Source organism: Pocillopora damicornis, chromosome 8 (assembly GCF_964200805.1).
Source record: "Pocillopora damicornis chromosome 8, jaPocDami1.2, whole genome shotgun sequence".
NCBI classification, from domain to species: domain Eukaryota; kingdom Metazoa; phylum Cnidaria; class Anthozoa; order Scleractinia; family Pocilloporidae; genus Pocillopora; species Pocillopora damicornis.
The window spans coordinates 8182588-8209787 of record NC_142677.1 but is presented as its reverse complement, the minus strand read 5'-3'; the positions used below and the strand labels follow the sequence as shown (position 1 = coordinate 8209787).

General features: G+C 39.7%; 2 protein-coding genes across 2 annotated transcripts; both read left to right on the top strand.

Annotated features, from left to right (window-relative positions):
* The first annotated feature begins 137 nt into the window (after positions 1-137).
* LOC113684338 (protein decapentaplegic) lies at positions 138-16642 on the top strand. The gene is made up of 4 exons (XM_089180160.1): positions 138-592; positions 6011-6437; positions 12064-12253; positions 16054-16642. Exons 1-4 carry the CDS (start codon positions 349-351, stop codon positions 16237-16239), a joined length of 1047 nt encoding a protein of 348 aa, XP_089036286.1. The 5' UTR covers positions 138-348; the 3' UTR covers positions 16240-16642.
* Positions 16643-19411: 2769 nt separating this feature from the next.
* On the top strand, positions 19412-25173 carry LOC113684321 (DNA fragmentation factor subunit beta). The gene is made up of 4 exons (XM_027201672.2): positions 19412-19720; positions 21033-21331; positions 23568-23818; positions 24905-25173. Exons 1-4 carry the CDS (start codon positions 19486-19488, stop codon positions 25110-25112), a joined length of 993 nt encoding a protein of 330 aa, XP_027057473.2. The 5' UTR covers positions 19412-19485; the 3' UTR covers positions 25113-25173.
* Positions 25174-27200: the final 2027 nt, after the last annotated feature.

The following is a 27200-nucleotide window of genomic DNA, read 5'->3' as shown; positions in this document are numbered from 1 at the left end:
GCGAGGTTCCACCGTGTCATTACAAGCCGATTTACTTTTTCCAACGTGTTAGTAAAAGCATTGTGGTTATCAATGAAATTATTTCACTGTTTAGTCAAAAGTGCCATGTCGAATGAAAAAAAAAAAATCTTGCTCGTTAAATAGCGTTACGTTCAAAATATCTTTAAAAACATGAAACAAAACGGTTGACAGAAGACCGATCTGAATACAAAGAATTTAAATTCGCGCATCCTGTACAGACAATAACAAATTTTCCTATCATAATTTTGTCTCGATGTCTTTCTATTTTCGGACGGATCCAATCACGGACCACTGCGATCACCCACTCTATAGTCCGCAAGCTAAAAAATGCTGCCTTTACGCTATGTCTTGCTTTTCGTGATGGCGTTTGGCCTGAAATGTACAGCCACAGAATCTGTTAAACCCTGCACAGTGTTCCTTGATGGTTTTCAAAGTCCGCATTTCAAAGGCACTTCGGCCTTTAAGATTCCTGCCTCAGTAAAGGATTTGTACTGTACCTTTGTCATAAGCGATGCAGCTGGGGAAACACAGAACAAAGAAAGGACCAAAATCTACTTGTTTACGGCTCAAGGTAATTTTTAGGATCACTTTACGCGTAGCATCTTGAAACAACACCGCCATTTTCCCTCAAATTACAATCCAAAGCGATTACTCAGCGGAGAACACTATGGACTGTATATTTGTCATGGCTTATCGTTCAGAATAAGTCCAATTTTGGTTCTTGACCATCATTGAACGTTCTTGGTCAGCGCCTTAATGTCTTTAGTTTTAACACTACTTTGTTCTCCAGTTAGCCAACTGCATGACGTGAAATAAAAAGGAAAGAGGCTAAAAAGCAGAGGAAACGGTAGAACTTGCTTTCACGATTTTTTTTGTACAATATGCATGTTATGATGATGAAACGTAATCCATTTCCAGTCTTGACAGCTAATACAGAAATAGGGATCTGTACCGACACCAGTAGACATCAGACGCTAGGCTTTCTGTTTAAAGGATACCAGATTTCTCGTGTGAAAAATATATAATACTTCGCGGAAATAATTACCTTTCAGACTACTTCATCTACTTTTTCACCTCAACTCCACCTACTTAGAGGATCAACTGCAACATTTTCAGATACGATTGGAAGTACTACCTCTAAATGACTTCATATAAAGATCAGTGCAGTTTGCAAAATGTTTTTAGAATACCTCTGTATCATTGTCACCTAAGTTAGGGATAGTTTGGTCTGCGATAAGAAATAATGATTGACTCATCGAGCTTCACAAGAGCTATGATTGTTAAACTAAGAGAGTATCAAATTAATTTTGGCAAACAACTTTTGCTAATACGCCGAAGCCTAGCTCAAAGAACTAGTGCAACTTGAACTGATAGTATCAGTGCATCAATCAAATCTTCCAACCGATGGACCTGACTTAACCGATGGACGAGACAGTTAGCTGGTGAGAAGTTGCAAGGGCAGAAAAATCGAACCAGTCTATTTATATCTGCATTACTCATGTCTTCATTCATAGCTATTTATTCTAGTCATTACTTCGAGCATTACGTCTTGTTCTCCGACCATAAACCGGCTCTTTGCCTCTAAATTCTGATGCCATACGATCAGAATTGCCTGAACGCCATTATAATAATCGCTGAAGGGATCAAGTATTTTTCTTCGCATATAGCTATGTGCATTCGAAATGAACTGGGCTCGGCCAAAGGCTGCAAGACAAAATACGGAACGATAAAAGTTAATTTCCCGTTCCTGATTGGATCGGCGAATGGTGTCTTTATGCTTATCTGATAAGATATCAACGCTGATCAAAGCTTCTTTCTTCAAAACGCTTCACTTTCGAACCCTAAATATTCCATTAGATAAGCAGATTGATAAATGGATAGCAACGAAAAAATAAGAGATTGAGGGCATAGGGTAAAATATGGACTGGACCATTTTTTGGACCATTTTTTGGACTATTTTTTGGACCATTTTTTGGACCATTTTATAGGGGGGAAGCATGCCATTAGTACTCAGGGAGGGGTGGGATGCAGTCTACTAGTACTGAGGGAGGGGTGGGAGGCAGAGTGTTATTACTCAGGGAGGGGTGAGAGAAGGACTATTGCTAGGCAGTGAGGGGTGAGAGGTGGATGTAAGAGTAAACACTACTTGTTAATGGAGCTTTTACTCGATCGTACAAATTATCTTCATCGGTTTTTCGACTGACTTTTTGAATGTTCTTCATTTTTGTCGTCCTGCGAAAGCGAAACTACCACGTGAACACTGGACTTTGATTTCTATTGAAAATATCGCCTTTAAGATCCTCTACTGTTGAGTTATGCCTGTGCCTTTTGAGTCGACATGTGTACCATCACTTTTCCCTTCGTGTATACAGTATGTAATTACTCAATTTATCGATCTTCCTTTTGTCATTCATCTTATCAGACGAGATCACGAAATTTCCGGTCCTTAGCCCTTAACTTAGCAGCATAGAGAATTCACGAGCGTTCTTGCAATTTTAACGTCTATACCTTTACTATATAAAATAATCAGCAAACGATTTCTAAGGAATTGATATTCTCGTATCGAGCAAAAGCACTGCTTAACTTGTAATATGGGAAAGATGGGAAAGCGCAAATATCGATTTTATCTGTTTCGCAAACAAAGGAGTTAATCACCCACACCGGAAATAGCGACTAGGCATTCCTCGCGACTCCCGTACGTTTGTTTTCCAATTTACCCGGGCCGCTGCCAATCACTTCTTGTGTAAAAACTACGTAACCCGCTAAGTGGAAGTACAGTGACTACTGTTGCTTGCCGATATTTTCCGTCGGCAAAACGTAGAAGTACTGTTCTATTTGGGAAATTTTATTGTCTGTAGCTTGGATATGTCAGGAGAGTTTCATTGACAGCTGGATTACACCTCATGTCGTGAAACCATTTATAAAGACATTGCGCTTTTGCTTCGCTTTTTTTGGGTCTATATATCCGCACTAGCAGACAAATTTAGAAATGTCCCGCCAAAATCAAAGGACAAATTTTGTCATGACAAATTTTTGTTTCCTCTGTTGCATTCGCACTAAAAATGTTGAAGCTGTCAAAAAGTTGTCAAATTCACCAATGGTAGTGTTTACGACATATGATCGACAAGTTTATCACGGTTTTGTTTATTTAGTAGATTTTCCCAAGCTTTTGCCGGGAGGAATTTTGTCGGCGGTGCGCTTGAAAAATTTGTCCGCCTCAAAAAATTGTCGAGTCACGACAAACCATCCGCACCTGTAGAGTGTTGGTAATGACAGAAAATTTGTCTATATTAACAATTTTGTCGCTAGTGCGGATAGGCCCATAGTCACATACAAAAAGGGAAACGTGAGGCAACTGAAAGATGATTCACGAGTATCACTTAGCACTGGCACAAGTCGACCAAACAGGCACACGCATGACTTAACAGTGGAAGATGGCGATATTTTCAATAACAATTACAGTCCAGTGTTTAAGTGCCAGTTTCGCATTCGCATGACAAGAATGAAATAAACGCTACGACCCAGCACAAAAATTTTGACATAGTAATAATCGGTCGAAAAACCGCTCAAAACAATTTGTATGATTCAATGAACACTCCATACTTAGTAGTAGTTACTCATACATAAACCTCCCACCCCTCTCTGCTTACTGATAGTTCGTCCTCTACCCCTCCCTCAGTAACAACAGTCTTCCTACCATCCCTCCCTGAATGCTGATAGACTGCATTCCACCGACCCCTAAGTGCTAATGGTCAGCCTCCCCCCCCCAAAAAAAATGGTCCAAAAGAAAAGGTAAAAAAATGGTCCAAAAAATGGTCCAGTCCATATTTTACCCTCTGCCTAGGGGCGTGGGGTAAAATATGGACTATTTTTTATGGGGGGGGAGGCAAAACATTACTTCTTAGGGATGGGTGAGATGCATCTCTCAGTTCTTAGGGAGGGATGGTAGGCAGACTGTTACTACTAGTGGAGAAAGAAGTACTACCGCGCAGGGAGGGGTGGGAAGTTGATATACTGGTAACTGCTACTGACTTAGGGAGTGTTCATTGAATCACAAATTATTTTGAGCGGCTTTTCGACGGATTATTTGTATGTCAAAATTTTGCGCTGGGCCGTAACGTTTCTTTAATCTTTTGTCGTGCGAATGCGAAACTGGCACTTTTAAGTGCCAGTTTCGCATAGTCCAGTGTTTAAAAACACTGGACTATAATTGTCATTGAAAATATCACCAATTCCATTTCTGTTTTCGATCCTCCACTATTGAGTTATACGTGTGCCTCTTAGGTCGACTTGTGCCAGTGCTAAGTGATACCGACGGGTTAGCATGAATCATCTTTCAGTTGCCTCACATTTCCCTTTTTGTATGTGACAAAAAAGCGAAGGAAAGCGCGACGTCTTCATAATGGTTTCACAACATGGGGTATAATTAATCCAGCTGTCAATGAAATTCTCCTGACATATCCAAGCTCCAGACAATAAAATTTTCCGGGCAGAATCGGTCACATTTACTGACTTCTCCGTTTTTCCGACGGAAAATATCGGCAAGCAACAGTAGCCAACGTACTTCCACTTGGCAGGTTACGTAGGTTTTTATACAAGAAATGATTGGCAGCGGCCCGAGCAAATTGGAAAACAAACGTAAGGGAGTCGCGAGGAATGCCTGGTCGCTATTTCCGGTGTTGGTGATTAACTCCTTTGTTTGTGAATACGTGAATTCTATATGCTGCTGAGTTAAGGGCTAAGGACCGGAAATTTCGTGATCTCGTCTGATAAGATGAATGACAAAAGGAAGATCGATAAATTTAGTAATTACATACTGTACACACCAAGGGAACCGTGAAGCAACTGATGGTACACATGCCGACTCAAAAGGCACAGGCATAGCTCAACAGTAGAGGATCTTAAACGCGATATTTTCAATAGAAATCAAAGTCCAGTGTTCACGTGGTAGTTTCGCTTTCGCAGGACGACAAAAATGAAGAACATTCAAAAAGTCAGTCGAAAAACCGATGAAGATAATTTGTACGATCGAGTAAAAGCTCCATTAACAAGTAGTGTTTACTCTTACATCCACCTCTCACCCCTCACTGCCTAGCAATAGTCCTTCTCTCACCCCTCCCTGAGTAATAACACTCTGCCTCCCACCCCTCCCTCAGTACTAGTAGACTGCATCCCACCCCTCCCTGAGTACTAATGGTATGCTTCCCCCCTATAAAATGGTCCAAAAAAAATGGTCCAAAAAATAGTCCAAAAAATGGTCCAAAAAATGGTCCAGTCCATATTTTACCCTATGCCGAGATTGAGGGTGGAGAGAAACAACAAATAAGAAACCAAGACAATTGGGTTAACGGCGATTAAGATATTTAATTCGTTCCTGCAACACCTTCAAATAACATTTGTAATGATATGATATGGAAATCTGACTTTGCACCTATAAGCGTTTTTAGGTTGTCCGTGTTTTAATCATATAAAATTGGATTTTAAAAAAGTGACGTTTACTTTCAATTTCGAAAAAGGCTTTCCTTTTTTCAATGTTTTTGTTTAAATAAATTACGAATGCCGTTGCTGATGTTGCTGGTCTTTTTTATGCGTCGGCGTATTTCAGAGTTTTGTTTGATCATAATCATCACCGTTTCATGTGTTTTACGTTCGCGGAGTGTTTACTTGCGCGGTTCACGTTTTGTGTGATTTGCTGTTGAAGGTAGTTCACCCTTAAATTACGTTTCACTTCCTGCTGCTTTGATTGTTGAATTATTGATTGCGCTGTTCTGTCGGATTTAACACTGTTGTTAATTTGTTGTTATGTTAGGCCTTTTGCTCAATTGTGGTAAACTCAGCTATCCCTCCAAACGGTCCGCGCAAACTTTTCTAGGTCGGAAAGAAGAATTAGATGGTGCTATTTTTATTCTAGGAACCAAGCGAGGAGTATCAGAACTATTTTCGAAGTAGTGCGTTAAACTAAGTTTGAATGAATGTATCTCTTTCGCAGTTACTCCAATAATCAACGGAGTTGTCTACAATGTAAACTTGTCCAATATTCGGACGGATGATCCCTCCTCGTCAGCAGAAATAAGAGTAATGGCTAAACATTATAGCTTCCAGTCATCCTCACTCTCCAGTGAAAACCTTGTGTTGTATAATCGGAATAGCAAGAATTTTGTTCAGGCTGTTAAAATACGAAGCAAAGGTGATATACCATCGGCCTTCCCCGTTCTCGCTTTGGTGAAAAGGTGGATTCATACTCCGCTTGTAAACCATGGTGTATATCTCAGGCTGCAGCCATTTAACGTGGAGAATTTGGTGTATCACAAACGGGTGACTGAATCTACCGCTGAGAGAAGGAATAATAGACCACTACTAGTGGTACAAACACAGGCCAAACTTCCGGAGATTGATTCAATGTCAACTGGGAATAGGTAACTCAATGTAATACATAGATTTAGCCAAGACTAAAAGCGCTGCTCCAGTGAATTTATTTTCAGCTCCCTACACTTTATTAACACTTAATATTTTTATTTTATTTTTTATTATTTTATTATTTATTTTATTTTATTATTTATTTTATTAACACTTTTTATAAAATAAAAAAAAATGTAAAATGAAATAGTAACGGCTTCAAGGGAATTTCGGTGACTAGTCCAGCGGGGAGAAGTGACAAGCCTGGAAACGAGGAACGATATTCTCACAGCTTGCAAAACGATCAACACGCATGCTAGTCAGCGACCTGTATTATTTTCAGGCGTTATTTTCTTTACTGCTTGAGTAGTGTTCTTACTGCGAGGATTGCTTTTACATTCATATCTTTATCCGCAGTTCACACTGCGGGCACCAGTTAAGCCATTACGTATTTAGAAGGGCGAGGAGTAGGTAATGCACAGGTGCAATTGCGTACGTAACTTGAATACCCCATTAGTGTGCAGATGATGATCAAGTGCACAAACTCGAGTACCGAACTTTTTGCCTTGCGTACCGCGGGCTAAGTCTCACACGAGGGCTTCACTTGGGCTGGAAGATGTGAAGGGCGACTTTAAAAGCCGGCTTGGCGGAATAGCGGAAAACACCCCAAATCCTAACACATAGAACGAAGATAATTGCCCCAAATCCTAGAAGATGGAACGGTGGAAAATCACTCCAAGTCCTAAAACACGGAATGATGGAAAATCAACCCAAATCCTAAAACACGGAACGGCGGAAAATTACCCCAAATCCTAAAATACGGGACGGCAGAAAATCACCCCAAATCCTAAAAGGTGGAACTATTTAAGAGTGCACACATCCTGCCTTATATTGTATAATCATTTGCTACATCATAGCGGTGTTCCGGTCGTGTACTTACGTGAGTGAGACCTTTCCTCACCCTTCTTTTTCCCCTCACGAGTTGAACTTCCGCGGAAATTAATCAACACTCAAAAACTTATCTTTTCTCGTGATGTGCAACATCATGTTGTTGGCTGTTTAGTTTGGTAGAGATTATTTTCTGCGGTTGTCGAGGTGTTAAGTATGTCGACAGGCCGAAACATGTATTGCTTCTTTCGTGGTTAGGCTATTTTCGAAGTACGTGACCTTTAGATCTTTGGGCACGAGTATGACGAGCATGTCTTTATGTGAAACTACTGGAAGCTCTTTGAAAACCTCCCGAAGCTTAGGCTCTTCTCAACAGCCAGTTACTCATCAAAATCTTTTTTTAAGGCTGGTCACTGATGGGTTCTATTGTGTAACAAAAGGCATTATGGTTAGTTGCACTTTGTTATTCTCTTATGTCAAGGATAGATTGGACGCTTGGTGGCGAAGAAATTCCTTAAATTCTTCAAGACAGCAGCTTCTCGCGGCCCAGCGTTAATCAAGGCCTCAGACTTATTCATGGACGAAGAAACACTCGTATTGAAGGGTTCATAACGATGGCCTGCACGTAGGCTTGTCTGATTTTGAAGGTGGGGCTGAAAGTCGGTCTAGTTTGAGATGCCTGGAAACGTTTTTATGTTGTTCTCACAATTACAAGCAGATGGTTTATGTTGTTTTACTTGATCAATGCAGAAGTGACCAGGAAACGTATCAAAGTCTGTTGTAATGTGGTATGTCAAGTTGGTTTGCTCATGCTGCGCGACTTTTTGCCGGAACAAAACTCTTAGCAAATTTAACATAACAAAAGGTAATGAAAGAGGTTTGCAGCGCGAAAACTCAGATAAGACTCAAATTACCTCCTCCTAGCCTTTTCCCGTTCTTTCTCGGCTTCTTAGTGATTCACTTTCTCTCTGTTGTTAACTTTTTTCGGTCTTTTTTTCTAGAGCAACTTGTCTTTCCTTCTCACGTTGCTCTTCGTCACTCTAAGTTCTCTCTGGTTTTCTTTTGCTTTTCTCTTTCCCGTGTTTCTGTTTATTAGGTCGATTACTTTCTCACTCTTTCTCGCGTCGTTTGCGCCTCGCTCTACGTTTTGTCTTCTTTTCTCTATTCCTCGCCTCGATTCACGCAAACCCAGTTAGCACAAAGAATCAATCAGTATAATTTCCCGCTCAAAGCCACTGCTTCCGCGGGCTTCACATCAGCTACCTCACGTGAAACCCTCGTGTCATGCCTAACTTTGTGCCCGAGGTGCTCTGCACTGGGACACAGCACTCGAGTATGCGCACTTCATCAGGTTGCTCATATGTTTACCAGCGCAATCCCATACGGTTTCCTAGTCACACATAAGTGTGTATGCGTATTGACTTCTCCTCTCACTTAGGGGGTTCCCCTTCTGCATATTTGATGCAAATATTTGTGCCCGCAAGTCAACTATTCCCGCATGCTAAAAGAAGCACCTTGCACGGGGTCACATGAAACCACATTTTTTCGGTGGATAGGTAGGCATTTTTTATGAGAATGATGCTTCGCTGCGTGCGCTGCGAGCTCCGCTATGATCGACTATATCTTAGATTACCACAATCATAAGCAACACCACGTCAGTGACATCCAAAACTATGACATATTGATTAATCAACATCACCGATCAGCAATAACAACTTATAACCTGCGTCTTAGTATCGTACGTGGATTTGCGGTGTTCACAAACGTTGTTGGATAAAGAAGCAGGAGTTTTGTGAATATAATTTTGTCCTGATTTTTTGGCTTTTTTTCTGGTGACCCTCACAGGGACTTATGCTCGGTTTCTTGCCGTAACCTGGGGTAAGCCATTCTTTGTTGTTTTCCAATCTTGTATCGGATTGGCTTTTCTTCTTGGCTTTTTTGGTTTTGGCGTTTTGTCATCTCACGGGTTTTTGCCGGTTTTTGGTCACCCATCCATTTTTGGGCTTTTTGTTGTTTTTTCGTCATGGTTTTGGATTGCGTTAAGAAGTGTGTAATTCATGCGTCGGAGATGGTTGCAAGTTATGAAAAGGCTCGTGTGACTGCGCTCCATAGGGAGTGTATTGATTTTGACGGGCTTTCTGCCATTCAGTTTTGTCCCAGGGGCTTGATACGTGTCACCTTCAAGAATGCCTCGGATAAAGATGAATTTGTTCGTAAAGGTTCGTTAACGTTGGATGGGCATGAACTTAGCGTCACCCCTTCAGATATGCCGTATTCTTTGGTTTACGTGCATTATTTTCCTGTCAAAGGTGATGATTCTCTGATTCGTGATGAGCTGGGTAAATACGGTGATGTTATCAGTATTAAGTATCAGAGTTTTTCGGGAATTCCGGGCCTTCTCACTGGGTCACGTATTCTCACGATGGTATTGTCGGATCCAGTTCCTGCTGAGTTTCGTATTGATGACTACCCTGTGCGGGTTTGGTATAAAGGTATCCCTCCATTTTGTCAGATTTGTAAGATCAGTGGTCATAAGGCGGCGGATTGTCAGTTTAATGGAAAGTGTGGGAGGTGTGGCTCCCCCGACCACAAGGCGCATGCGTGTGTCCGGCCGTGGGGTCAGTCTGCTGCACCAATGGAGGTGGCTGTCCCTGAGGTGGTGCCTGACCCCTCTGGGACTGTTGTGCTTGTTGTCTCTGATAGTTCTGCCGGTTCGGATGTGAAGGATGAGGAGGATAAGGATGAGGATGGGGTTGAAGATCCTGTTAGTACCCCTGCGGGGGTTAGTGAAGTGGCGATTCCTGTTCCAGGCCCCTCGGGGCGTGTTTTGGAGCCTACCCCCTCGGTTCCTGTCGCTGAGGTGGTGCAGGCCTCCTCGGGTCCTGTTGTCCCAGTTGTTCCAGTGGCGGTCCCTGGCCCCTCTGGTTCTCCTGTTGGGTCCTCTCAGACTGTCTCTGCAGTTTCTCCTGAAGTGGCCTCTGTCCCCTCGGGCGTTGTCTCTGCCTCCTCGTGTGTTGCTTCGTGTAGGATTTTCACTCCTAATCTTCGTAGGAAGTTTTTTTGGGGGTATCGTGATCAGTTGGCCAGGTGTTCCGGGATGATGCCTACGTTATTTCGTATAAGGGCAGTAAAGTGCACGACGATTCCCCTAGCGACGAGGATGATGTTTGTATAACTTTTGAGAGTGGGGCGTACATATCAGTGCACGCGAATCTTGTTTGTATTTCAAAGGCGGATACTAGTGGTGAGGTGCCTGAGGATGAGTTTGCCCGGTTTATTCTCAAGATCAAGGATGATCCTTCCTATCGGATCTCTTTTAGGGGATCTATTGTTGATATGGTTGGTCCTACTGAGCACAGTAATGTTTTGTGTGCGGTGTTTGTGGACCATACTGGTTCGCATTCCCAGAGGCTTCCCGCAAAGTCTTTGTGTGTTAAGAAGATCGCTCTTAATAGTAATAGCTCTAGTGCCAATGTTAATAATAGTGGAATTAGTAATGTTAATAATGTAAATAGGGCTTCGTCCTCTTCTCCTGCGGTTGGTGACGTTGTTGTCACAGTTTCCCGAAACAGCTCTCGTTCTGTGGTCCCTACGGCTGCGGTGCTTGCCGCTGAGTTAATTAAGCCTACTACCCCCACTTCTGTTGTAGGGGTCCCAAAATGTAGAAAGAAATTGTAGTTAATGACTTTTGTAATTGTGGAAGTTTTGTTCTTAGTTAAGAATTTATATTTTTTGGCTCCCGTTAACAATAGTAATAACTCTAGTATTAGCACCAATGTAAATAATAATGTAAATAATATTGTAAATAATAGTGTAACTAAGTTTTTTCTATGTTTTTGTTCTGTGTATCCGTTTTGTTCGTTTGTTTTTTGGAGCGGGCGTGTTCAATTTTTGGTGTGAGTGTGTTCAATGTTTGCGAGGTTGGGTTCGATTCCCCAACGAAGTTGGTGTCTGGTGGCCCTCGATTTATGGTGGACCAAACCCTAAGGCATTGCACTTTCAGCCATGGGTTGGATTAGGTCTGTAGATCGGCAGGCATTGCACCGCCCTCACGGGAGCCTAGCCGTTCATCTTAAATATATACATAAAAAAAAAAATTATCAGTTTCTTAATTTTTATTTGATATTCGACCTCTCATACTTATCACTGTTACAGCGTCTATATTGATGATTGATATTTAATTATTAATCATCAATGTAAACGCTGTATGATAGGTACGAGAAGTCGAATATCAAATAAATATTAAGAAAAGCAGCCAGCAGAGTCACTGACGGCTGTTAAACGTGGCCTCTTGAGAGTCGTACTTGGATTTTAATTACATTCTTTGTTTATTCTCATTTTTAATATAATGTATTTTTAAATCTCGTCATATCCCTGTATTTCATGGTTAGTTTTTAGTCTTAGCTTAGTTTTCGATATGTGATGACCCTTCTATAAACCACTTCTATAGAGCTTACTATTATTAATGAATACAAAATCCAGGTGCACTAAATAGTGAATTTCATCGATCCTCCGTACCATCATAGTGTGATCAAGGAAATTGGCTCACCGTTAAAAACTTATGTAATATAATTGCGTTTCAGAAAAGTCACGACAACATTATGAACTCTATCCCTTCCCCCCCCCCCCCCCCCCTCCTCATGTTCTACTTTAAAGCCTTTCAGGACATTTTCCGACAATTTTTAGTATATCGTGACGGTAAGGATAGGGAGAGTAACACCTCACCATTATTTTCCTTGGTCTTACATGGCGTTACAGGTACAGGAAACTGGGTGAAGTTAAGCGAAAGACCAGACATGCTCGCGAAACTCGTGACAAGGGGCCTTGTTCTAAACGTCCTATGCGGATTCCAATGGACAGGAATGGTCTCTGGAAAGACGTCATTCTTCCTAAGTTTTATGATGCCTACAGGTGTGGTGGAGACTGTAAATTTCCGCTGGATATTAAAGTAAGTTTACCAACTCAGTATGGTTTTCTTACTTTTTAGTCTCAGTTCTGGATTATTAGCCGGAAATTTTGACCATATATGAATAATTATATCACATCCATAATGGATGACGGGAGAATACGCTTCATGCTTGAAAAATGATACTGACAAAGGGCAACTACTTAAGGACGCAGGGATGGCACAGTGGTGAGAACACTTGCCTCCCATTGTTGTGGTCCGGGTTCGTTTCCTGGTCGTAGTGTCACGTGTGGGTTGACTTTGTTGGTGGTTATTGTCCTTGCTCCAAAGGTTTTACTCCGGGTCCTCCGGTTTTCCCCCCACCACAAAAACCAACATTCTAAATTTTAGTTCGATCTAGAAACAGTGGAAAAGAAGGGCCATCCCGTGGAATGTCTACCTTTAAATGCCGTTCCATTTATATATTTTCATTTAGTGGATCAAAATCTTTAATTTTTGGCTGAAGATGAAGAGAAAATTTCTTCTTTCCAATTTTTTGCCAATTAACAGTTATCAGGTTGCTAGGATCTCTGATTAAAGTCGTATTTATCAGTAAACCTAATGCTGCAGAAGATAATAAGTATACAGTATAGAAGGTTGGCGAGCCGGGATCCACTTAGTTCTTGTTCTTAAGGTCTGCGTCATACCTCGGCAAGTCGATATTCTTCTTAGTCTGAAGGTCAAACTACGTCTGGCCGACTCGGAGCCCGAATGAAAATTTTGGCTTCTGCAATGGATCCTCTGAGGCTCGTCTATTAAATATCTGCGAAACAGAGTAGTCGGAGATTTTTACCTTAATGTCATTGCTCAATAAGCATGGTTTGATTTCAAAGTTATTTCGATTCTGTGAAGAGATGATCTCTGGTCCGGCTGACTGCCATACAAATGATGACCCTCATCCTATCGTTGTGACAATTTTTTGTTAGCAGATCCTTTCAAGGGGGAAGGTACAACTTGGTCAACTCTGTCTAGTAATAAAAGGGAGTTTCTGACTGCTTGTGCTTGTTGTTGTATAACTAAATTGGTGCAGTTTGCTGACGACACAACTGCTGTCCTATCAGATTTAGATTCTGCACGAACCTTGTTTATATTACTTGAACTTTGTGAGAAAGCCTCAGGACTTAAACTTAACGTAAAGAAAACACAGGCAATGTGGGTTGAGTCCCTTCAGTCTGAAAGTGAACCACTTGTGTTAAGGGGAAAAATGTGTTAAATTTTTAGAGATTTTTATCACAGACGACGTACAGCTATTTTTAAAGAAAAACTTCAAACAGAGGTTGAGAAAAAATTCCAAATAACACAAATCTATGGAAATCCAGAGGGTTATCAATACACGGCAAGGTAAACATTACTAAAACACTTCTATTCCCAATAATGATTTATCCCAACTCCATGATATTGTTAAACGATAAAAATAGAAATATAGTTAATCTAAAAATATTGTAAGAGTTTCCTATATTGGTGTTGGAAAATGAATGGAAATAATATATTAGCATAAGCCATTCAGTAAACATTGTAATAAGCCAGTTGATCATTTCTTATTCCTTTTGGCGGTCTTACCTTACAGATAGAGTTTGGTCACGTTTTCCTTATTGTGACCGTCAAATTGACATGGAGACAGATGTTTTTGCGTAAACTGCGGTTTGCGGCTAGATACCGGTATATTTTCATTATGTTACTAAAAAAACAATTACTAAGAAAATGACTCTACCCGATAAAAATTGATTCCGTACAGGAATTTCCCGGAAATCACCCTCCTTTATACTTTTATCAATTTAATACTCTCGTTTTTAGGCTAAATCCACGTCGAATTCCCGATCAGGAAAATAGTTTTCAGTTTTTAATTTAACACGTTCGACACCTCTTATTCTTAGAGGTGACTCATCTTCCGCACTGAATTTGCAATTAGATAACTTATACGAATAGCACGTAGCTCTCTTAGGGGCGGTACCTCGGGTACGCCCTTTCTTCTCCGAATTTTGAGTTTATTCTGCTGTTATGCAACAGCCTTCAAGGACAATTTTCTTTTAGGATATCGTTTCAAGTATGATTTTAATTCTGTTACTAGGTTTATTATAATTTTTATGTTGTCAATCTTGTTTTTTTTTTTTGCTCAAGCTTGACTGAAAGACCAAGAAATTTAAGTTAGAAAGACATTTCGTAAAGCATAAACATCGCGAAGGTATCTACTTAGTATGCGAACTCCGTTTTGCGTAGCCCAACGTGATTCGCTAGTTAAGTGTAAAAGTATGACGAAGGATAGAGATTGACAGTTCTGTAAGTGTCACCTTTATAAACGGTGACCCTCACTTTCCTCGAGAGATCAGAGCTAGTCCCCGTTCTGATAACTAGTGTAGAAGAGAGAATACGAGTGTTGCAGTAAATTTTCACTCTTAATAATATGCATTCCACCAGAAGTCATAGAAGAGTTTAAAAGCCTGGGTTTTTTAGCTTTTGAGGAACGGGGAAGACAAGATTACCCGACTTTCAACATATGCACCTCAGATCATAACCGAGGTGGCCTTAAAATGACAGACTATGACACTATGATTGACACTAAAAGACTAAGCTGGTTAAAGCGAATAGTTGACCCAGACTTTTCCAGTTTCTGGAGGTCATACCTCGGAAACCTTTTCCAGAATGGAGCGGGATGATTTTCAATTCAGTATGACTACGGTATCCACCTAATACCAATTTCAGCGACCGTTTATCATGAACTATTAAAATGGTGGTCAAACGTAAGAGAAGTTGTGATCCCGATAATGTATAAAAACATATTCTGTGGAACAACAAAGAGATAAAAAAAATGGACAGTAAAAGTGCTTTTTATAAAAATTTCTTCGGTAACAATACACACTACTGGTACGCTTTATGACATCCCAAGTATTGGGTCTTTTGATGTCGTCAGAGATGCAGGAATGAAGAACAACTACTTCTTAGTATGGACAGGTCTAAGGCAATCAGTTCCTTTGAAACTGCGCTCAAATATGCCCAACTTCAAGGTTATCCTTGATCTAGAAATCTTCAAAGGTTCTTAAAGGAGGAGATAGATTGGTTGAATTTATTCTTATCTTAGGAAAAACGTACTTGTGGACTTGCCAGCACAAAGAAACAAAACCATAACTGAGCCACTTCAGAAGAATTTTGTTAACTAAATGTCACACTGAAAAGTATATTTCTTTTAAATCTAATAATATAGATTTGCTTTGTAAAAAATGGAGCCGAGATTGTTTGAGGAAGCAAATCTTATAAACAAATAAGTCTACAATGATATGCTTTTGATAAGCTTCATTTGGTAATGTTTATATATATTTTAAATGTGCATCAGAGGTATGGATGGATACACCTATTTCTCACGGTCCGAGGGTATAATTAAGTGTGCTGAATACCTTAGCCTTGGAAAGGGTTGCAAAGCTTTAGAAACAGCTCCTTACAGTATTTGAAACTTGGAAAGCCTCATGGCTTTGTGTAGCTTATTAGTGTCTAAGCAGGTGTTACTTTTCAAGGCCAGGCCATTACCACCATATTTCTTGGCTCTTTGTTGGGCGCGTTATATTTCCCGACTATCCTTTTCGCCTCAAATGTAGATCTTTCAACTGGGTTTAACATCTACTCGGAGGGACATTTGGAACTCAATTTTTAGTGTGCTGAAAAGGCAATTATACGGAGCCGGTAGAAAACAAGAATTAATTGCTCATGTGCCCAAGTCCAAATGATATATAAAACAAATTTAACGAAATTAATTCAAAATGGTTATTAGACAAGATTTTAAAGCAGAAAGACAATTTTGGGTTTTCTTTCAGGTCAGTCCAACTAATTATGCAGTCATACGATCTATACTATATTCTTCGAAACACGATCAAGGGAGTGGCGAGCCCTGCTGCGTTCCAATAAAGCTCAGAGGACTGAGCACTATCGAGTACCGTAAAAAGAACTTGATAATGGAGTTCTATAAGGAGATGATTGTTGAAGAATGTGGCTGTCGATAATTGACAACTAGTATTCACCTCAATGTCAAGGGTGGATATTTACCGATCTGGGAGAAAGAAAGGTATATATCTGCCGTTAACCTCCAACACCGAGGTAAATAGTTGTTTTAGTGTATACTTAAACGGTGAGATTATATAGCACTATTTCTTGAGATTTCTAAGACTAATTCTGATATTGAATAAAAGCAATAAGTAGGTGTTGAATTGGTTTTACCATTAAATATATATCTGTATTAAAAACTGGATCATTGGTTAATGCAATTCAAGAGTTTTCATTGACTTAGCCATCATGGGTTATGAGCCACTATACCATGAGTGCGCATGAAGACAAGTTAAACCGGAAGTCTTTTCGTACATTGCATCATTCCATTTGTTCTTGCAAATAAAGTTAGAAAGATTAATCTATACTCTGGGGCGTTCCTTTTTTTTTCTTTTAATATTGGATATTGGATATTAGATGATTAAAGCCAGCTCGGCCTTACGGGCATCGTTGGATTTCTATCACCTCATATCTAGCTCGCGCTCGTGGACTAATGTTTAATGTACCTGCGCTGAGAGCGTTCAAAGGGACCACCGACCTCGTTCACAGACTATCTAATTGCAGTCGGTATTTGTTTGCATTCTACCTCATCTTTTCTATTCTCTTGACAGTGGTCTCGTCTCCGACAAACTTCAAATGCACTGGGGGACAGAAGTACCTTGTGGTCGCAGCTTAGGAACTCTTCCTTGGCTGTAACTTAAGTTTTCAATCTCCAATCACAGTTCAAATAATTTTAGATTCTACAACCAATATCCAGTCGTTACGTACCCACGGAATGTTCGTACCCAGCCGATTCCAACCCAAATTTAGATGATTCGTGCCAATTTGTGTCGGTGCGTGCCCGACGTGCTGGTCGATTCGTATCCGTCCCAACATTCTGTAACGATTTAAATCCAAGAGATCCGGGAAAATACCTCAAGTGTGAGAACGTGAACAGATTTCGATTGCGGCGAATGATAAGTTGGTGGAGTGAAGTGAGTGAGATAAAGTAAAGTTATGTTGTTTGTACTTGTGTCCTTAAAAAGGTCACAAGTATACTTCAGTACAATAACAAGACCAGACCAATTGCAGACCCTGCAATTTCGGTTCCATGCCTATCAATTCCGTTGTCGCGTACTCATAATGGATACCACATAAACAAAACTTATTGAAAGCAAATCATATTGCCACTTAACTTAAGAAACGAACCGTACTTTAAACAAACTTAACATGGAAAACTTACTTTATTAGTGACGTCTAAACTGACTGGGAACGAATAATCCTAGCTGGGTACGGATCGACTACGAACGGAACGTCTGTGGGTACGAAACGAATGGTAACCTTATAATCCACTTGAAAAAAAATCTAGTTATACCCCTTCATTCCAAGAAACCTAAAGTAACATTTGTTTAGCGAATGATGACGATAGCGTGGGAGAAGCAGCGGCCCGATGGTTTGCTGTCTAGACATATTATGTGGTTTTCTTGGGCTAAACACTCTTTCATACTACCTCTCTTAGCCTAGGAGTAGCAATAGGTGTCCTGTGAAGTGTTGGGGAACTTAGCGAAAGGCTGGTAGGGGACGGCTAACCTACCATGTACTAACATTTCAGGTGGGAGTGATAATACTCTGCAAAAATAACACTCGCCAACCTCACTCCCAGAGCGCCGGCTTTTCCCTTCAAATATGGTAAACACCCTAGAAACGAAGCAACCCGGTCGCTTGTCGCCAAGGAAACCAGAATAGGCTTTGATAATTTGGTTTTGTCGACTGAGTCGATATTGTAAAATCAACCTCTGTAAAGAGTTTCTAAAGCTGAAGTTTCGAATCAGTTGTGAATGAAAGGACAAGTTTTGCATCGTGCGTGCACGCAGTTAAAAGTTCCGGGATGATTTACCCGGAACGTCAGCGTCAGACTTTTTACGGTGGCCAATTGACTTTATCAACGCAGTTGATAGAACAAAATTTTTTGTAATACGTCCACCGGAGCAGGACCACATTTTGTTAAGAAACTTACCCCTCGATTTATCAGTCGGAATAAGCTCTGCTGCAGCATACTGCCGGGCACGAGAGCAGCCTTAATGTTGTGTATGCGACTTTTTTCACCATTGAGAGCTAGAGTCGACTCTCATAATGATTTCCGTTAAGGTTGTCAAAAACTCAGTCGCTACTGCCGACGATAGCCCTTTTCAGGTTTACCCTCAAACGGACGAGCACACTACACAATCAAATAATGCATTACTTCTGATTTCATGCTTGGAAATCCAAACGCTGTAGTCCAGTGAAGATTGAATTTTCTTAATTGACGATTTGTAGTGAACGATCAAGTATGTGAATCGAAGCTGAGGGGTTGTTTACATAGATTATTTTGTCGAATGATCTGCAGGGACAGCGTCGGCGGGAACTGACAGGCAGATGAATAAAAAGAACTACAGGAACTACAGGAACTACAGAAATATACAGCAATGACTAATTAAGCGTTTGATCAGACTACGAACAATCCCTCCATCGACGGTAAATGAATATCTGGACCTGGCAGGAGCCAACTCCCTTCATTAAATTTTATACAATCAAACCGTCAAAATGTAACAAACAACCGAATTTCTTTTGAGGAAAACTTATAATTAGTCCAAAAATGTAGTATACTTCACTTCTACAGCTTATCCATCCTTGGTTTTCGAGGTGCGTTTGCTGCTAGTAATACGTACCTTGTTATTTGGTCGCTTGGAACCTCTTTACCCAACTGAGATACGGAAAGGTATCAGATAAGTCTTATGTTGGAGGCGAAACGCGGTGTCATACCAGCCACGAAGTTTTTCTTTTCACAAAAATTTGTAAGATTTTGTGGTATGAACAAGAGCGTTACCTATGGAGTGCTGTGCACTTACTTTTGTATCAAAAATAATGAACCCTATTTAATTAGTTGGCAACTACAAAACATTTCGTGAGGATCTTAAAACAACTCAAAAGGTGGCCACGGTCGCTTAACAAATTTGAATAGTGTCATTCACGATCATAACAAAAAAATCTGAACAAAATGATGAAAAAACAAAAAAACAAAAAAACATTCACAAAGTTGTCGCTATAAAGGACGTAGTCATTAGAGGGACTAAGTAGGAGCGGTGATCACCTGTGGACGAAAGAGGTAAGAGACTGGGTACAACATCAGCTTACACTGTCAACTGCGGTAGCCATCGGTAGTTCAGCTCCCCGAGAAAGACAGTGGTATGGTAACTCGAAAAGCTTATAAGATCCAAGATGTCAACAGAACGAAACGCATAGGGATTGTAGCTAACAATTTTAACGATCTGAAGAAGAAAGGCAAGAAAAGACTCGCTATAGCTGGGGATTGTAGAGTGTGTTTGGAGGACGGAACCATAGTAGACGATGAAGATTACTTTATCACTCTGCCACATCAAACAGTCTTTGTATTTGTGCAACCCAATGAAACATGGGAAGGATGTAAGTGAAAGGTTTGAGTCTTTGACCTTCCCTTACCGAGAAATCTAATAATTATTAATTCACCAGGGGTGTCTCATCAAATGTTCGACAATGGTGCCTAATTCCTGTGAGTTCAATTCGATTTGTTCCATTTGTTCGACTGGGCACCCCTATGCTAAGAAATCGTATCACTCGATAATCGAAATTTAAAGGTATTTTCCATTCTTGCTTAAATTTTTTTGAGAGACTCCTTCCCCCCCCCGTGAGAGATTTAACCGACCCCACTGTTCAATATTTGAATTGCCTTTCTTTGTTGGTTGAATTGAGTAAAGAAATACAGTAGAAGATGGATAGATCTGCCCATTTACACTAAGCCCATACTTGAATACTACCATGGTGCTGATACTGAAAATAACCCTTGCAGTGTATACTAAGTTTGTCTTGTTTACATGCAAATATGTTAATGTAAAAGATGGCCTTAATGCTGGTCAGAACATAGGAAAAACTTATTAAGGATTGCACCTCTAATGATTGTTTTTATAAGAATTATTTTGTTTTTATGATACCATACTGCTGGTGCATTAGGTCCTACTTTTATTGCAACAGCTCTGAAAAAAAAAAAATTTTCCTTTTCTCTTACTTGTGTGTAAACAATAGAAACTTACAAGAGATTAACTGATTTTTTACTTGGTTTTAAAATGGGAGATTCAAGTGTCTTGCTTTAATCCTCATTCTGAATATTATTATGTCTGTTTTCTCATTCTTTTTCTGTATAAGATTTAATAATCTGGAGGCCAACTCCTAAACTGTATATGTCTCCAGGCATAAAAAAGTACTCAGAAATTTAGTGTTTCTGCTCACTCTCTCTCATTTGTATACATATAATTGATTTTTAAAACTTTACTCTTGAATTCTGTTCCCACAGAAAAACTACAGTTTGATACTTAATGCCTGAAACTCTCCACTTTTAAATCAATATTTAACTCTGTATATATATTGCAAAGTAAAAAAGTGAAAATGGCATCATCATCATCACTGTTATTATCATTACTACTTGGTGTTATTTTTTTTATCAATGTCATAATGAAAATTATCTTTTTTTAATAAAATGAATGACTACCTAAATAAAATTTAGGTAAGATAGAATCCAAAGAATTCTCTCAATGATGGTGCTGTAATTGTGAAAAAAAATCAGATGTAGAGGAACCTTGTATGAAACCATCTTAATTGAGTTCCTAAACATGGGCAAGCATTTAAAATTATACATACGAAAGTAGTTTTCTGAAATACAATGCTGAACCTTGTACCATATGGTCTTTAACTGCATTTTCAGATGTGACTGTTCTGAAGAATGCTACTGAGAAGATTTTCAGAGCTATGTCTCGGCGAAATGAGATCATTGAACAGATTTATGATGTTATGCATGGTTCTAAGTCAAACGAAATGTATACTGTCATGTTGGAACTTGTCAATCGTCTAGATGATAATATCGAGGCAGAGGAACGTAGTGAAGATGAGGCCTGGTTTAATGGTCTTAGCCAATACTTCAACACCAAAGAAGATGCCATGAGAAGTGCTGCAAAATCCAGAGTCAGGAAATACTTTTCCAATGCGAAGGATTCTTTTGAGAAAGTAAGTTCCCTGTGCAATTATGCAATATGAATTTGTTTTGATTTGCAAAAACCTGCTCATTAGGTGTTTGCTTTACGGCTGGTGGTGGTCTTGATGATGAAACTACTGAGGGTTTAATATCAAGGATGGTACCCAGGTGCAGTCCAGGGACGACCTATCAAAAAGTTGATGGCTAACAACTTTGTTTCTAAAGCTCAGGGGAGGGGTAGGGGTAGGGGTAGGGGTAGGGGTAGGGGTAGGGGTAGGGGAAGGGTAGGTTTAGGAACTTTGGTCAATTTGATTCCAACTTTTTCTTTCCTTACTTTTTTTGCAAGCTGCCTAGCTAAGCTGTTTTCATGCTAGTGCATTGCTGCAGCCTAGCCAGGGAGCCAGTCCTTGTGGGTAGGGGGGAGGCTGGGTGTCAAAAGTGCAGGGTTGGGGCTGGGGAGGGTGTAAAATTGACTCTGGATTTTGGGTTTAGTTTATTGTCCCCTTGGGTAGTTTTTTATTTCCAATCAGATACATGAATCAGTTGTATACGAGTAATAACCCTTTTTTCTTACTCAAGCTAATGCATGGCACACTTCAATAATGTACATGTAGGAAGTTACTGACTGGACTGGTTTTGTGTCATCTCTACATCACTAAAAATTGTGGCGAAGGGTAAATCAAATGAGCTTGCCATCTGCTTACAGTCCTTCAAAATCACTTGATGGAAGGATAGTACAAGTACTTACTCACTTCTGTTAAAAGCCACATTAGATAGATTCTTAGAAAAAGTTTTATTTTTTAAATGATTATTAACGAACTAGACTACACGCAGTTAGCTCAGTTTCTTCCAAAATGTATCGATTTCTTAGGAAAATCAGTGTGTTGAAGGAAATTTAATACCACCATGATTAAAGTATAACAAATACATTAACCTCCACAACACCAACAGAAGAAAAATGGTTTGAACCTAAGGTGTTACATTTGATCATGTCCTTACAAGTTCCTACCATTGACTACGACTGTTATTTCGATAACTTAAGCCGCTCATGTTTTTGAAACGTTGGTCATTTTCATCCACATCAGTTGTTTTCAGGACTACTCTCACCCGCCCTGAATCACTGAATGAGAGCGAAATAAGACTTTCGGTTTTCATTCGCTTTGGATCAATATCGGCCAGTGTAAACATAGGGCTAGAAGCGGTAGGACTTCGGAGAGAAGGTGAATTGTTTACGCCCTGACAAATTAATGTTATTAACATGAAAGAATGGCCTGCCCCGAAAGGAAAAATGATATAAAGTGGTATTGCAATAAGCAATCTTACTCCGGTATATCTAGCAACAAGGGGCATTAACTGAAATACTTGTTCTCTTATCATCCTAAAATACTTTTAAAAGAATCATACAGAAGAAGAGACAGACCTTATCTTCACTACTTATCTAACGTATTTTCCGATCGTAACAGCCTAGACAAAATTGATCGCAGATTTCTGTTTGATCTAGAAGTAACATCAGTGATGGTAATATTTACGGATGGGATAACGTTTCCTATCAACTTCTTTAGCGCAGAAACTGCGAAAGGTTAAATTTGAATAGCTCGTTTGCTTTTTCAAAGCATTTCCCGTCATTTAAGTGGGGTGAAAATCAAAATTTTCCCCTCAAGGGCTGACGCTTACGAGTTCGCCTCTAAGTCCCCTCACTCGAAATCATACTGTACGAGCCCTGAGATTTCGTGTCATCAGTTTACGATTTAAAACCTTAAAGGTACTTGAAAGGTTTTACGATGGTAAAGTATTTTATCCCTAAAGGGCACTATGAGCACCCTTGCCCTTTTAACAGGGCATTATCCTCCGGAAATCCAAGATGGCGTTGTGTTGCAGCACCTTCCTCCTCAACAGAGCCCCTACAATATGTCCGAATGATCAGCAATTTGACTGAAATTAAATAGAGTTTCAACAAATGGGATCAATGAAAATTCCTAAAGTGGAGATGCTGACCTCCTCAACGTTTGGAGAAAGAAGATTGACTGAAATTGAAATCACCCTTATTTGTGTGGCCGCTATTAGTTTTTGCAGCGCAACTCTTTTAAGTTCCGATTATCAAAGTCTCTCAGGAGATTAGAAATATCTCATCACGACATTTTAAAGTGGAAAAATTACATGCTGGTCAAGCTATAGAATCACGAACTTACACGTGTGTTTATTGATGCCTCTAAAGGGCTTATGGTTAAGTACATATTATTTATTGACTGCCACATATCTTTCATTCAGGCGTCAAAGAAAGCTCAGCCTCTCCTATCGAGCACCCTAAAGCAATTTCAAGAGGAATTAAAAAAGCGTCAATATTTTGGTGATTACTTTGCTAGATCTGCTAATGACCAACTGCGTCTGTGTTGTGAAAAGGGGTGGTTCAGCTGTGAGGGGCCTTACAATGAAAAAACTTGTTCGCACCTGCACACCATCAATCCATATGGTAGCAAGGAGAGCAGAGTCCTGTTTAGTACGTGGAACCTCGATCATGTGTAAGTATTGTTCTCCATTACTTTAATTTTTTTTAATTAAGAATTTCAGTGTTCAGTTTCCAGCCCTTCATAGCCGTAAGTGCTAGACATGTTTTGAAAGTACAATAAAACATTCTTACAATGTTTGAGCCGAGGGTGAGCTTACTCCCCAATTCTACCGCAATGATAACTACAATAGTTTGAGTGTAAAGTTTTACGTTTCCTAATTTTTTAATCAGTCGAAGGTCGTGATGGGGTGACCGTTCCAGGCGAACTTAAGGCAAGAAGAGGTCTTATAGTCTCTATCGTTGATCAGAGCGCAGCAAAATTTTATTTTTATTTTTATTTTTGAATGTTAAACTGCGTAATTTCAAGTGGAAGCAAGGCCTAGCACTTAGGTGTCTCCTGAAGTCTGGAATGTCAGACATTTACACCCTTCTTTTTAAGTCTCAACTTCCTGGGACTCGTCAAGTGCAGTCTTAAAGTCTCTCACGAAAGCAAGTTTTGCAGAAAACGGTCGGGCGAGGAAGCGCATAGAGGATAACTATGTCCTTCCTATGCTTACTGAACCGCAAATCCTCGCAGTTTGCAGTTACAAAGGGTTCCGCACTCGTGAAATGTGCCACATTCTGACGGCTTTAAAAAGGGGTCATTACGTTGCATGTTGACTTGGGACAATAGACCTTCTCCACCTTCAAAGGTTGGGAGCAGACTCGTCGTAATCGTCGGTTGACATCCACCAAAAAGGCATAACTGTTTAAGAAAAAGCGCCTAGAAGGTTTATACTAGGGGCACTGTTGACAATCAGTGTGTTTTGTAGCGATAAACTAAAGTAAATGCTTATACGTGTGACATTGTTTTCTATTAATTGAATTAGTTTGTTACCGTTTCTTCAAGGGCTTTTTACCAAGCTGCTGAGGGAAGTTTCCGGACATTTTATTTCGTTAGATATAGGTGGCTGGCGAATGAAACGAGAGTGCCTAACTCATTGTTAACTTCACACGTGCAGGACAAGCTATTATTTCCTGAGGAGAATCAAATCTTGCTTTCTTCATTTTCTGTTAATTGATCTGTCGCCTCACCCTGTGTATTTTTAACCTCTTTCAGAATTGAGAAGTCGCGACAGATTTTTCCAGCAATTATCCAAGCCGCTGAAAAGTGCCCTAAAGAAAGCGTATTAAACTGGAAGTACTTTTTTAGCTTGCTTTTCACAAGGGAGAATCTTAAACTGGTCCATATCGGGTGCCATGTAAAAGGAGAACATGAAGGATTTGAATGCCAATCCAAATATTTTTATATGAAATCAAAACGGTAACACGTGTTGCCGTTCTCGAATGATTCTATAATTAGTTTGCAATAAAAACGGTTACCCTTGACACTTGCTGTGGTTTGCCCTCTGTAAATCAATACTTCTTTTATGTTCTACTGTGAGTATTATTTGATACCATGGGTGTAAATCTCTGAACCTCCAGGGAACTTTTGGTAAATATAGCAAGCGAAGCGAGGAAATAGGGGGCACCGATTTGGAAAACGCTTGCTGACTGTAAAACTCTACTGGAGGTAAGGAAAAGAATTCACTTCTCTCAGAAATCATCGTGTCTCCTTTTTCTTCTCTTTCTGTGTTTTTAAACGATATTTTATTTCTTCTGTTTCAATTAACTTATCATATGCATTTGTGATAGTAGTCTGCATTTTCCCGAAATAAAGGTCTTGTGCCAAGGTACAGTTTGATGCAAAAAGAAACCTGTATCAAACGGACCCTATATCCAGCCAGCGAACACTGATCACAATCCCAAATATACTGTCAAACTACTTGTATTCAGCGGACTCGGATACTGAAATGGGTCCTGTTTTTGGGTAACTTTATTAAATACTATATAAGTTAATGTAGTCATAATTTTTAAATTGAGTTGCTCCTTCTTTTTTGCAAACGTCTTGCATTGAATTGTCATGCGATGAAATCTTTTTGATGATGAATCTTTTTCTAACACATGGCAAGTGTTTCTTGCCTCTAAAACTCTTGATGTTAATGAAGGTGATACATGATCATATGTCACCGACAATCCCCTCTCCAAGTATTAATGGCCTGGATTTCTCTGCCTTGACCCTATCTATTTTGTAGAGATCCCTCCAAATCAGAAAACGTGAACGCAATGTGTGACTCATCAACTTGTTTATTATTGAAGGAATCAACGATTTTAAATGATTTGTTTGTGTCAGTATTCGCGTTTTTTGCTTTATTCCATGCATCAGCCTGCATTTCGAGTCTCAATTTAGCTGGATAGTTTGTTGGCTGATATCTCATAGAATTTGAAGGAAATGTCTAAATGTCTGGGTCAGTATAATCAAAAGTTTTTTCTTTGCGAAATCACGTCTATACATATCAAGACTGCGACTTTTCTTTAATCATGAGTGCCATTTGCTGATTGTGTACTGCCTCAGTTTGTCTGTTGGTGTCCTTTTAACTCGTCAGTTTATTTATCGAAAATATTGGCTTGAAAGTCAAAGATCATAGATGATTGCCTTGTGCGAAGTATTCGCTCAGTCTGATACATCAGCAGGCTTTTTGAGTCTTAATATAGCCGTTTAGTATCGCCTAGAATTAGATGGAAATGTCTAACAGTCTGAGTATGTTTTAATCAGAACTGATGTAGCGGCGTGAGTATAATCAAAAGTTTTATCCTTGACCGATTTTTATTTTTTGTTTAGCCTGGTAAATTGAGATATGCGTGTTCATTGAAGTGAACGTGAGCGAAACGCGCCGTGGGTTAGAACTATTTTGTTACGGTGGCCAAAAAAATTTTAATAGTCAAGACTGCGATTCTGCCACTCTTCTTTTCATCATGAGTGTTACTTGTATCTTTTACTTACGAATTTTGGGATTTTTGACTGGGTTTAGATTGTCTGTTGGTGTCCTTTTATTAGAGAGCATTCATTTCCAGACTGGCGGAGATAAGACATTTGTTGTGGCTGTATTTTTCACTGGATTAAAATTAATGAAGAACCGAAATGTTAACCGAAGCTTACCAGAAATGTTTAATTCGACTCAGAGCTTGAAGAAAGACTACTATGTCATGATATTCTTGGAATTTTTCAACAAAATCAAAATCAAATTAAAAACGTGTCGTCACATTCGTGAGGGGAACGTACATTATTTGTTTCGCTTCTAAGTTGTCTGTAGGTGCTGTGCGATTTCAGGGTTTGGGTGCCATCTTGGATTGACTGACTAGTATTATTTATCTACCTATTCCTTCGTCCATCCATCATTATTCAAAGGTATACTATTATCACCCACGAAAGAACTCTAACTCTAACTCCAACTCTGACTCTATCTGGCTACACTGGAACATTAAATAAAAGTTTTAATCAGGGCGCATTTCTCTGAAGATTATGACGAATTTCG

Coding starts and splice junctions, on each gene's coding strand:
- LOC113684321 (XM_027201672.2), top strand. CDS start 19,486: ATGGTAACTCGAAAAGCTTATAAGATCCAAGATGTCAACAGAACGAAA. Junction 19,721..21,032: donor CAATGAAACATGGGAAGGAT/GTAAGTGAAAGG, acceptor CTGCATTTTCAG/ATGTGACTGTTCTGAAGAAT. Junction 23,819..24,904: donor ACGTGGAACCTCGATCATGT/GTAAGTATTGTT, acceptor AACCTCTTTCAG/AATTGAGAAGTCGCGACAGA.
- LOC113684338 (XM_089180160.1), top strand. CDS start 349: ATGCTGCCTTTACGCTATGTCTTGCTTTTCGTGATGGCGTTTGGCCTG. Junction 593..6,010: donor CTACTTGTTTACGGCTCAAG/GTAATTTTTAGG, acceptor TCTCTTTCGCAG/TTACTCCAATAATCAACGGA. Junction 6,438..12,063: donor TCAATGTCAACTGGGAATAG/GTAACTCAATGT, acceptor ATGGCGTTACAG/GTACAGGAAACTGGGTGAAG.